Source organism: Thalassophryne amazonica, chromosome 2 (genome assembly GCF_902500255.1).
Source record: "Thalassophryne amazonica chromosome 2, fThaAma1.1, whole genome shotgun sequence".
Taxonomy (NCBI): Eukaryota; Metazoa; Chordata; class Actinopteri; order Batrachoidiformes; family Batrachoididae; genus Thalassophryne; species Thalassophryne amazonica.
In genome coordinates this window covers 51902795-51915879 of record NC_047104.1, presented here as the reverse complement: position 1 = coordinate 51915879, position 13085 = coordinate 51902795, and the positions used below count along the sequence as shown (strand labels likewise).

At 42.4% G+C, this 13085-nt stretch overlaps 1 protein-coding gene across 1 annotated transcript; it reads left to right on the top strand.

The window, feature by feature from the left end:
• Nucleotides 1-688: 688 nt before the first annotated feature.
• sall1a (spalt-like transcription factor 1a) lies at nt 689-11394 on the top strand. Its single transcript, XM_034186145.1, is given in 4 exon segments — nt 689-839; nt 5326-8391; nt 8394-8728; nt 9663-11394. Coding segments are annotated over 4 exon segments (3915 nt in total). The 5' UTR covers nt 689-766; the 3' UTR covers nt 10104-11394.
• Nucleotides 11395-13085: the final 1691 nt, after the last annotated feature.

Sequence of the window (13085 nt, the reverse complement as noted above, 5' to 3'; positions counted from 1 at the left end):
CGAGGCATGCCCGCGCGACCTGCGCCTTTGACCCACCGGGACCCCGTGGTGAGACTTTAAAGAGACGCACAAGGTGTCGGAGAGCGCCGGGTCGTCTCGAGCGTAGCGGCACCGGCGGCGGAGGGTGAAGAAGAGGAGGAGGAGGACAGGCGCACGGACGGACCGACTGCGGAGGTGCAGAGCGGAAAAAGTTGGTCGGCGAGCGCAGGAGTCCGCGCTCAGTGGAGGTGGAGGTGTGGAGGAAGAAGAGGAGGAGGAGGAGGGGGCAGACGACGCAAAGAAAGGGTGAAAGATTGAAAGATAGCGTGGCGGACACGGACTGGAGACCCCCCACCCCCATGTGACGCTGTGACTTGGCCAGCAGAAAGGGGTTAAAGCGTGTCCAAAGGGAGTTTGGAAAAGCCAGCCTTTCCTGCGCGCGCGGATCAACTCATTGGGTGGGAGCTGAGAGAGAGACAAGAGTCCCCAGCAAATCAGGAGCTAATTGATTAAAGAGACTTCATTTGAATAGGAGGGGGGCTGGCGAGGTGCCAATCGCCTTTCAAAGAACACCCCCGCTTACCCACCACCACCTCCAATTGCCCCCCTCCTCCCCCGCCCCCCTCCCCTTATGATTAATCGCGGAGCATTATTGATAATCATAACGGAGCACATGCACGGTGGACGCGGCTCCGTTTACGTAATTTTTTGAGAAAGGTTTTGTAGTCTTTTTTTTTTTTTTTTTTTTTTTTTTTTTTATTCTTCGTCTGCTGATGTGCCAGCCAGCATGTCGCGGAGGAAACAAGCGAAGCCGCAACACTTCCAATCTGACCCTCATCTGCCTTTACCGGAACACAATGGTGAGTTCACGGAACCCAACGCTCACTTTTTTTTTTTTTTTTTTTTTTTGGTTATTGTCTCTTCCCCCAAAACTGTCTGAATTTTTTTTCGTGGGATTTTATTTTCAACTTTTACGAAAACTTCATTCGTTTTGATCAAAGCCCATTGAAGAATTTGGGACGAAATTATATCATGTTTTCCACACTGCCAGAACTTTTTTACTTTATAAAACGACACAAACTTTAACGTAAAATGCTTCGACGTTAGACGCGGCCGCCCAGGATAAACATGAAAAAGTTTTCAAACTTCTTACGCACGTTTTTTATTATTATTATTATTATTAAATTATTTATTTTTGCATCGGTCTTGTGCAAACGTGTTTTGAGGATTCGGCTCGAACTTGTCGCTCCTCTCCTCTCTCCGGTCTGCTGGCCCTTCAACTTTTCCTGCGTCCCGAACACAAAGTTCCTGATCCGCTCCAGACCGTTTACAGCTTTGGTTCGTGTATATATATATATATATATATATAATCTGTTTCAGTTAATAATTGCCCGACTGTGCACTGACGCGCATTATTACTGAAAGCTTAACGAAAAGAGGACAAAGTGCAAAGAAAAAGATTTTTTTTTCAGATCGTGAACTGATCCCATCTGTTATGTTTGTTTTGTTTAAAATACCCACTTTTACGCGCACATACATAACTCATGTTTTATTATTATTATTAAATTCCTCACTGAAATCATCCTTGAAAAAAAGTCGTTTTAAAAAATCACGCTTAAAGTCAGCGTGTGTTCTGAGAAAAATATCAACGCCAGTTAATTTTATTTATTTATTTTCCGCGCTGTCGTGATTAAAATGTAAAATAACTCAACAAATTTACGTTCCAAATTGTAAATCCAGTACAGTGGCTTAAAAAAAGAAAGAAAGAAAAAAAACAATCATTTAAAAAGATATAATCGTTTTGTTTAAAAGGGGGAAGACTTCAACAAAACACTCGAATTTTGTAAGAGCGCAGCGACGATTTTAAAAAAAAATGCATACTGGAAATTAAATAAAACTGTAATTAGAAATATTTGTCATTCGAACTTCGACGCGTGGTTTTGCATTTTATTCATTTTAATTTTTAATAATACACGCTGTTTAATTTTATAAAATATTTCAAGAGTTGGCTGTTCCTGCTCGTTGTAAGGCCCATTGTTTTTAAATCCAAAAGCTGCTACCTGATAAGATAAAGTTTTTATTTATTTATTTGCGTGCATAAAAAAAAACAAGTAAAATACATTTTTATTATTAATACAAATTTTAGCTTTGAGAAATTCTACCTTTGAGAAATATGATTATTAATAAAGTAGTGAAATAATTACTCATTGTGAAGTTTTCTGCATTTTTCTTTCAGTCTGCTTGATGAAGAGACAATTTTCAGAGCTGGTGTCCAACTTGATTGTTAAAATTGTTGCTTATGTTTATATGGATATTTTGTTATTTCGTTTGTGGGGGCATTTAGTTGGAAACTGCTGACAAACTGCACAGTGTGGCTGTGTGTTTTTTTTTGGGGGGGGGGGAGTGTGAACAGAAAGTTGTTGTGTTTGTAGGCTCAGTGATGCTGAGGGCCACCAGGGGTGAGATGTTGAGCTGTTTTAACCTTTGCCAGCGTACCTCTGTGTGGAGCTGATGAGGGTTCAGGGCCCGGTGTGTTTCTCTCTCCCTCACCGTTGACCCTGTTGATCAGAACTGCAGGCGGCCCAGCAAGGCCTCAGATTTTTTTATTTTATTTTTTTTATTCAAGTGTGTGAGTGTGTGTCTGTGTGTGTGTGTTTGTGTCAGGCCTTATCAATGATGTACCCATCCCCTTATACCCCACCACACGGCCCCTCCTTGAGGGCCGACTGGCAGGGCAGCCTCTCATCACTGTTGTGAGCACAGAATGCAGTTCTTTGTCTTTATGCCAGTGTTTGTGCATGTCTAGGTGTAGCCTGCAGGACTTTTTTTCCCCTCCCTCCCTTTAAGCTTTAAGCATGTCACCGGCTGAGCCTCTGAGATCTTGAGTCTTGTCCTGCATAGACCGTAGCAGCTTTACAGGAACCCCACCTAGTGTTCAGCAGGATGAGTCCTGAGGGCCGGAGAGGATGAGAGCAGAAACAAATGTCCAGATGCTCCCAGAGGCCCCCTGCGAAAAAATAATGTAGGCTCTTGCGAAGCTCTCTGTCGACCTTTTTATTTCCCCTCACCTAATTCTCACTCTCTTGTCTCTCACACTTTTTGCAAGTCTTTTCTGTATCTCTTCTGGCACTGCTTTCTAATAGGATGTTTTACAGACTCCATCGTACCAGCTTGGCTTTATCCTGAATTTTAATTCAAAGTTAATCCGTGCTATTTTCAGAATTAAGCCTAATGCATCTGCACTGTTACCTTCACTGGGTGTTTGTCGTGCAGACAGTTGATACGTAGACATGCATCACTTCAGTTATGTTTTTTAGGATGCTGTCGTTGTTGTCATTGTGTAAAGATGTCACAAAGTAAAATTCTGTGTTGTCGAGTTTGGAAGAGGAAATGTGCACCCGTGCTTGTTTTTGAATTCAATTTATGTGAGGAAATGCTGTTACCACATTGTATAAAGTTAGTGTACATGCTGCGTTTCACAATATCAATGAAAATGATTTTCTAAAGTTTGTTCGTAATAGTGAAAAGCACAGAACATTTTGCAATCTGCATCTTTTAAACAAAAATCTACTTGTATATGTGCTTTTTTATTGTAAGAACAGAATAGCTTGATTGTTAATTTGTTTTCCACAATGTACTGAATATATGAAATATATTACTTTTCCAAATTTGATTTATTTAAATTAAAGAAACCATCAAGCTGCAACAAACACACTTTATTTATTTATTTATTTATTTAATAATTCATCACTATCTACAGCAGTGTTAGACATTAGAAGTATGAAAATCACTTTTTTTTTCCTCCCCAGTATTTTTTAAATCTCTCTCAGTGTCACATGATTGGATTTTGTTTCCAGTAGTTTTCTTACAGCCAGAGAAACAGGAAAATATGATTGTGGAAATGCACACTTTTTTATATCAATAATATTTTTCCTCACTTTGCTTTTTGGTAGGCAAGTGCGTGGGGAGGGTGGGGGGCATTTTACCATAAAAAGTTATCATTAAAGTTGTGCATTTGCATGGTTTGGTGGTGTGAGGCCCAGGGTTTACTGTCATGGTAACTTTGCGTTATCTGATGTCTCTGAGCAGAGAAACATTGAGGCAGATAATCCCTGAATTAAACAGGATCTGCTTTGAGTCCGCTGAAATGAGCAGAGCCAGGCTGTGCCGACGATCCCCGCCGCTCCCATGCTGTGCGAACAATGGGAAGGCATCCTGTCTCTCTGTGGGGCAGGGCTGCACTTCTCCGGGTTTCATTTGCAAATGAATTCTTGGCCCTGATGAAAGTGTTGAGGGGCCAGAGCCCACAATGAAAGGGATTCATAGAGAAATGCAATTTGTAAATCAACTTGTATGTTAAACAGCGAGATTTTAGTGTGACAAAGATGGAAGAGAAAAGGAAAGTCTGGAGCGCTGCAGTGGCCTTTTCGTGTGTCTGTGTGGGGGGGGGGGGTCAGTTTGGCTTTTTGCTCCCTGACACGTCCTGTTTATTAAATTTGAAAATCCATCAAATACCTGTTTTTGTGCACATTTAAAAGCCACTCTGTGAGTTTCGTCTCACTGGAATTTAAAGTTGCATCCACTGGGGGATCCAGTGTTTCCACTTTCGGCAAGTTTGCGATGCGTTTTGATTAGTTTACTTTTTTCACTCAAACATTCTTCACTTTAAAAATTGTTTTAGGTGAATTTAAATTTTGAGGTGTTGTTTTGCTTGGTGGGCCCACGGAAACGTCTCGAAGCCAAAACCTCTGTTCCTTCATGTCAGAATGTGATTCCACCGTGAGTGGATACAAATTAGTTTAGTGACATGGATAACCTGTCCAAGATGCCCATAGATGGCTGAAAATGAGTAAAGTTGACAGGTAAATTGAAAGTCTAATAAGTCCTTCAAATGCTTGATTTGCGCCGAGTGGACAAGTCAGCTTTGAAGGGCATGGAATATAGGAAATCAATGCCTTTCTATGAAATTTCATTAAGACCCAGTGTCCTCACTTCACTCTCTTCTGTATTTTGATGGATTACCTGAAGAAAATGATTGCCATTGTTTGGACTGATGAAACCCAGATGATCTTCAAAGATCACTTTTAAGCAATATTTGAACGGTTCCCATTGATTCTGTATCCGCGTCTCATCATGTTTCAGAGTCCGCTGCATTGAAAAGGGCTTTTTCTCATTTCTGTTGGCATATTGTGGGCTTTCGATCTTTGTTTTTGTGAGCGCATCAAGCGGAAAAGTGTAAAAGTGATTAATTTAAGATTAACAACAATAGAATTTGAGGAGATAAAGCTGCTGCTTCAGCTGCCAAACATTTCTAATCACTGATCCTCTGTTTCCTCTTTTTTTCAGGGGACACAGAACTTTGCTCTGCGGACCCCCCCTGCAAAGAATCAGATGCCCATGTCTGCAGCAGATGTTGTGCTGAGTTCTTTGAACTATCAGATTTTGAGGAACACCAGAAAAATTGCACTAAGAATCAGTTAGTTCTGATAGTGAATGAAACCCCCGTCTCCCCCGCTGGAACTTTCTCACCTGGGTCTCCACCCAATAATGCTGATGACCTGATGAATGACACAGCTAATAACACTGATCAAACAGAGTACAGTGACCTTTTGGAGCCTAACGCTCTTGAAAAAGACGAATCCATGGATGTGGATGTTTCTGGAATCAGCAGCGGTCATGAAGAGGAAGGCAGTCTCACAGAGACTGGGAGCCCCGTCCACACAGTCGGCAGCCATGGGGGCAGGATCACCTCTGGCCCTGCAGTCGGTACTTCAGCAGTCTCTGCCCCTCTACCTCAGCTCAGTAACTTGACTGAACTGGGGAACGTTTCCATGATTAATAGCAATGTCATCATTGAAAATCTGCAGAGCACCAAAGTGGCAGTGGCTCAGTTCTCACAAGAGGCCCGATCTACTGGTGGGCCCAGGGTGGCTGTGCCAGCCCTGATGGAACAGCTCCTAGCCCTACAACAGCAGCAGATCCACCAGCTGCAGCTTATCGAACAGATACGTCACCAGATATTGCTGCTTGCTTCCCAGTCGCCAGAAATGCAGGTGCCCCCGGCGTCTGCTCCAGGCACGATGGGGCCTGCTGCCAGCCCACTGACCACTCTCAGTTCCCACCTCTCACAACAGCTGGCTGCAGCCGCAGGCCTAGCGCAGAATCTGGCCAGTCAGTCAGCCAGTATTAGTAGCCTAAAGCAGCTAGCTGCAGCAGCACAGCTACCTCAGTCCATTCCAGGCAACAGTGAGACATCTCAGAGTGTCAGCACGCTGGGGCCATCAACAGTCAATACCCAGTCCTCTGACAAGCGGCCGAGTCATATTAGCAGCCTCCACTCTCAGCTCAGTAGCTCCTCACTAGCTAAGTCATCCACGCCGGCATTTGGAATCGGTAGTTTGTTAAGCTCTGCAGTGAATCCCCTTCTACCTCAGCCGCCACCTGGAAACCCCATGTTTTCCAGCACATTACCCAGTGTTGGCACCACCGTAGAGGACCTCAACTCTTTAGCAGCTCTTGCGCAGCAGAGGAAAAGCAAGCCACAAAATGTCACCCCATTTGAACACAAGAGCAGCTCCGATGAGGCTTTCTTCAAGCATAAGTGCAGGTTTTGTGGCAAGGTGTTTGGGAGTGACAGTGCCTTGCAGATCCACCTGCGCTCCCACACTGGCGAGAGACCATACAAGTGTAATATCTGTGGGAACCGCTTCTCTACCCGTGGTAACCTGAAGGTGCATTTTCAGCGTCATAAAGAAAAATACCCACACATCCAAATGAATCCTTACCCTGTTCCTGAGCATTTAGACAACATACCAACAAGTACCGGCATTCCATATGGCATGTCTATGCCCCCTGAAAAGCCTGTCACGAGCTGGCTGGACAGCAAACCAGTTCTGCCCACTCTAACATCCTCAGTAGGCATGTTGCTGCCACCAACCATGCCAACCCTGCCACATTTCATCAAAAAGGAAGATCATTCAATAGCCATAAGCAGCCCTTCTGTTACTGCAAAGAATGACTCAGGTGCTGCTGAGCCTTCAGCTAAAAGTAATGATGGAGTGTCTGAAGAGGGTGAAGGTGCAACTCTGCCTACCTCAAATGGCAAAACTGAAGAAAGCAGACACTCCTCAGGCTTTATGACAAATGTGAGCTCTGCTTCCGAAAGTACTGCCGAGTACACAACATCTCTCAGCCCGCCCATGATGACCAATCCACTCATGCCTCTCATGTCTGACCAATTCAAGGCTAAATTCCCCTTTGGAGGTATTCTAGATCCTCTTCAGGGGTCAGAGACCTCCAAACTTCAGCAACTTGTGGAGAACATTGACAGGAAGGTGAGAGACCCAAATGAATGTGTCATGTGCCATCGGGTGCTGAGCTGTCAGAGTGCTCTCAAAATGCACTATCGTACTCACACTGGAGAAAGGCCCTTTAAGTGTAAAATTTGTGGCAGAGCATTTACCACAAAGGGTAACCTAAAGACCCATTACAGTGTCCACAGGGCCATGCCTCCTCTTCGAGTCCAGCACTCCTGCCCTATCTGTCAGAAGAAGTTCACCAATGCCGTGGTTCTACAACAGCATATCCGCATGCACATGGGTGGGCACATCCCCAACAATCCACTGCCAGAGAATTACCCAGAGTCCATGGCTTCTGATACGGGTTCTTTTGAGGAGAGAAACTTTGATGACCTGGACAACTTCTCAGATGAGAACATTGAGGAAATGGAGGAAGGCCCTGACAGCAGCGTACCAGACACACCGAGGTCAGCTGATGCCTCTCATGATAGTCTTTGCAACTCTCCAAATCCCCTTGATGTGGCTACCCAGGATGGGCAAGAAAAATCCATAGGGGAAAATGTTCACAATAATGAGACAGAAGACCTACATGTCACCCAAATGAAGGCTGCAGCAAATGGCTTAGTGGAGGGCGACTGCCTCACCAATGACTCTTCATCTCTGGGAGGCGATGTTGAAAGCCAAAGTACGGGGAGTCCAGCTGTGTCAGAATCTACCTCCTCCATGCAGGCACCATCCCCCAGTAGTACACAGCCACAACCACATAAATCCCCCAACCCTGAAGAAAGGCACCAGAGGGCTTTTCCCTTGGATCACACTGGTGCAAGCCTCCTGCACCCCTCCAGCATTGGAGCTCTTGACCTGACATCTGTCAGTTCCTCAAAAGACCCCTTAGGTATGATATTTCCCTTCCGTGAGCGTAACATCATCAAGAACACATCATGTGACATATGTGGGAAGACCTTTGCTTGTCAGAGTGCCTTGGACATTCATTACCGAAGCCATACCAAAGAGCGACCATTTATTTGCACGGCCTGTAATCGGGGTTTCTCCACCAAGGGTAACCTCAAGCAGCACATGCTTACTCATCAAATGAGAGACCTCCCCTCCACACTCTTGAGCCATCAAATGCCAGCCTGTCCTCCAGCCCCACCCCTTCCCTCCTCTCTGTAGGCTCTCTCAACAAACCTGAAGTCAACGGCTTCCTCCATGGCCTCCAACCAGAAAACAAGGACATGCCCCCTGGCTTGGTCACATCATCTGCCTCAACCTCCCCGGTGCTTTCCGCAGCCCCACCACGCAGGACACCCAAACAGCATTTCTGCAACACCTGTGGAAAGTGTTTCTCTTCCTCCAGCGCGCTGCAAATCCACGAGAGAACCCACACCGGAGAGAAGCCCTTTGCCTGCAGCATCTGTGGCCGGGCCTTTACCACCAAAGGAAACCTCAAGGTAAATCAAGAAACATCCAGAGAACTGTGTGTTTCTTAAGAGCACGCGTCTGTGAGAGAGTGTTTGTGAAAATGAGTGTGAGAGCTGCTGAAGTTTAATATGATGTGTGAGTGCGCTCTCCATTTAAAGGTGGTACCATTTTATAATTGAAGCAGAATTACCTTAGTGGAAAAGCTGAATCACATCATTATACTGATTATTGGGTAGAATGATTTGGCCTCCAGAATTAACTACATTTTTTCAGAAGAAATTCCAAGATTAGCAGTGAAAAGTCTGTAGCTTTGCTTTAATGGTTTTGTGATACTGTCCAGTGAAGTAATGTGGACTTTACATAAAATGACAGCTGCCACTTTTAATAGATCAGTCTTTAAAACATCTACATGCAAGTCATAAATCTGGTTCTTGGTGTTGGATCCATTAAATGCAGCGGTGTTTTTAATTGAGCATTTTGTACAAAGGCAAACAAGCAACTGTGTCGTGTGAGTTGTACATCTTAAAACATAATTATTCAAACATTTATTTGAATGACTGTGAAGGCGGAACAATGGTTGTAAAGTTGTGGAAATGTACTGGCAGAGGTAAAATATCACACGCAATACTGACACGGACAATGAGAACGGATAGTGTAATTTTATCCAAAACTCTGTGGTCCCAGTGTGAGGCAAGAAAATTAAGGTTTATATTAAATAATGTGCTTGAGCTCTGCCAAAACAAGATGTTTACACCATACTGGTGCATAAGCAACTACCTAGTCTGCTACACTCAGGGTGTGAAGCTATTTTAATTCAAAGTGGAGCATTATTATTATTTTTTCCATTGCATCATCTCGTGCAGCTCTTGTGGCCAAGTTTGTAAACATCACTAATTTTCATCCCTCTCATTGCTCTGTCTCTCCTCCCTCCCTTTATTGCCTCCTTCCTGCCTCTATGTGTAGGTTCACATGGGCACGCACATGTGGAACAGTGCTCCCGCCAGACGTGGCCGCAGGCTCTCAGTTGACGGGCCAATGGCCTTCCTGGGCACCAACCCTGTCAAGTTTCCAGAGATCTTCCAGAAGGATATGTCTTCAAGGGCGAGCAACGGGGACCCGACTAGTTTCTGGAACCAGTACGCCGTGGCCTTCTCCAATGGCCTCGCGATGAAGACAAATGAAATCTCCGTCATCCAAAACGGAGGCATTCCGCCCATGTCGGGCAGCGTGGGGAACGGGGGCAGCTCGCCTATCGGGGGACTCACCGGCAGCCTGGACAAGCTGCACAGCGCTGAGCCCAATGCTGCCCTCGCTGGCCTGGAAAAAATGGCCAACACCGAAAACAGGGCCCACTTCCGCTTCACACGGTTCATGGAGGACAATAAAGAAATTGTCACCAATTAGGAGTGGCACGGACACACAGACACACATAAAGGGATACTGTAAACACGTAGAAGGCAAGGAAAAGAACAAGACAGAGACACAAACACACAAAGAAAAAACAACAAAAAAAATCAAACGAACCTCTCGCCGCTGAATCTTTACGAACACAAGTGTGAAGACGAGACGCTTTTTTGTACAATGTACATGTTATAGTTTTACCGAGCTTATTTATTAGTGATTATAACCTTGCTTGAAACCAAGTGGAAGCATTAACACTTAGGCTTTTGTTTGTTTTGAAGCCACACGTATGGGTACGTATGGGTGCTCAAAAATGTGCTTTTAAAACTTAGGATATCTGGGTAGATTACCTTACCTTGGCATTAAGTTATTATTATTATTTTTGTCTGTCATAGTTATAAGCGAACTGTCAATGTTCATGTGATGCATTAGTAATAAACAAACAAGACTCGTTGTAAATAATGTACACTGATCTTCTGTAGATGGTCTAACAGCTGTGCGTTCATGGCGCCCTTCTTGTCGAAACATTCAAACAACGGAGTAAATGATGTTTTTTTTTCGTCCTTATATTTGTTTGCTGTATACTTTTATTTAAAGAAAAAAAATGAAGTTTGCCGTACTGCAACATTTTCTTTAGTGTTAACTTTTTTTTTTTTTTTTTTGGTTATGTGTATTGTACTTTCTACTTTGTTTACTTTCCTCAATTGTTTTTCTTTCTTCTGTTGTGCTGGTATTTTGGTGTAGAAGATACAAGATGTTTGATGAGATTGGAACCTTTTGGGCCAGTCTTCTTCCTGGGATTTTATAACTTAAAGGACGGCCATTCACATAAGACAGATTTTTTTCTTTAGATTTCCACGTTGCTGCTCACTGACGTCACCACGTGCAAAGTGTTGAAGCTTCTGTAAATACATGTGGAAACTCCCTTGAGACAAAACTGTATATATACTGTAGCTCACACGCGAAAAGCCCATCATGGCCAGGGGCAAAAACAAAAGTGTTTTTATAAATAAAAATATATGTTGGGTTCGACAACCTTCGGACTGTTACATGCACTTTCTTGGAAAGTTGGAAGATCTTTATGGGTCCAGTTTCTCTACACTTTAATACCTACTAACAACTAAGATACTGTAATTCTTTACTCTAATAATCAAATACATCAGTTTTGCAAAAGAATCATTGTGTGTTTGTGTGGTTTTATTCCTTTATTTTAGTTATTATACCACTGAGGCGATAGTTGATGAAGCACTAAAAGTGCTTTGAAATAAGTGTAGCAGTAAAAAGTAGAACTTTCTATCTGAGTAATTTGTGTACATGTACGATTGTGTGCAGCTGTTTGCACAGAAATTTGGATTAAGTCCTTTCTGGTGGGAGTTCAGCACTTTTTTAAATGATTAAAATGTGCAATTGTAGATGTTATAAAGTAAAATTATCACGCCTCAAAAATGACATAATTTTTAATCTAATTATCGGCCCCGTAAACACTTAAACCCTTACACCCTGCTATGAATTTGTGCTTGTATCAGGTTTGTTTACTTCACAGAACTATGGGCAAGGAAGCGACTTGTCCGTTTTGCTTATTTAAGCAGACACAGTTTAATAGTGTGACATTAATAATGTATTTTGGCTGCACAGGTCCTCTGAAGATTCATGTTTCATTAAGACGATGACAGTCTAATCAATAGCCACAAAATGAAGATGTCAAAACGATCACACGGCTAAGTCTCTGATATCTTTGAATGCAAGTGCTTTTTTTAAATTCAAATTTTCCCCTTTTGTATTTCAACAGCTGCATCTGATTTAACACATCGTTGCACATCCTGCAACACAAGATCTGTTCATTACAGTCTGCCCTCTCTCCTCTTCACAAAGCTGAAATCCTCAATATTTATGTTTTATATTTCAAGACGTCAAAGCTAAATGATCCTTGCCCACAGTGCCTGTTTTCTTTTTTAAAAAGTCACATCTGCTCCCCTGAACATCGTTTGTGCAGCTTCCACAGCGATGAAAGGAAAAAGAACATTAATGGTCTGAGTATCACTTATCTATTAATTAAAGCAGATTCTTTGACACAGTTTTCAAAGTTTTCACAGTTTTCAAAACTATTTGTGTGTGTGTATACATATATGCACACACACAAAATGTATATGTTATACACATACAAACACAAATATAATTAAAGCTGTTATTAAGTAAAATCATACTTGTGTTTCATATTAACTTTTCTAATGCACGTGTGCATTACACATACAAATTAATATAATTACAGTTGTTCTGAAGTAAAATCATTCTTTTGTTAGTTTCATACACTGAATATTAACTTTTATACTGTGTGTGCATTACACACACACACACACACACACACACACACACACACACACACACACACACACACACACACACAAAATATAATTCCAGAGGTATTCACTTTCAGTAAAATCACTCTTGTTCGTTTCATACACCGAATATTGACTTTTATTGTGTGTTTGTGCACATGCACATGACTGTGTGCAGCTGCCTAATAACTAAAAAAAAATTGTGTGTATAACATATAGATAAATACATATATAAGTATTCGGTGTACATAAATATTCAGTGTATGAAACAATCAAAAAATTCTGCCCTCACAGAATATCAGTGTTATGTGAATTTCATAGAAATATTAAGATAATTATTTGAGAAATAAACAATATTATTAGCAATTATTCCATATAATTTTGAATTTGATTGTTTCATGTAAAGAATATTAACTTGTACAATTTATGTAAACATATGTAGAATTAAGCAAAAAGCATTAACACACTCATACATCAGCAAGTGTAATAATGGACAATCATTCCCACTCCCCCGACCCAAACCAACAGAGGATGGCAATCAAATTCTCACTTCCTTTCAACAGGTCTTTGTGGCATCATAAAGCACAAATGAAACCTTCTGTCAAAGGATTTAGAACACATTGGGGCACATCTGAAATCAAGATAATTT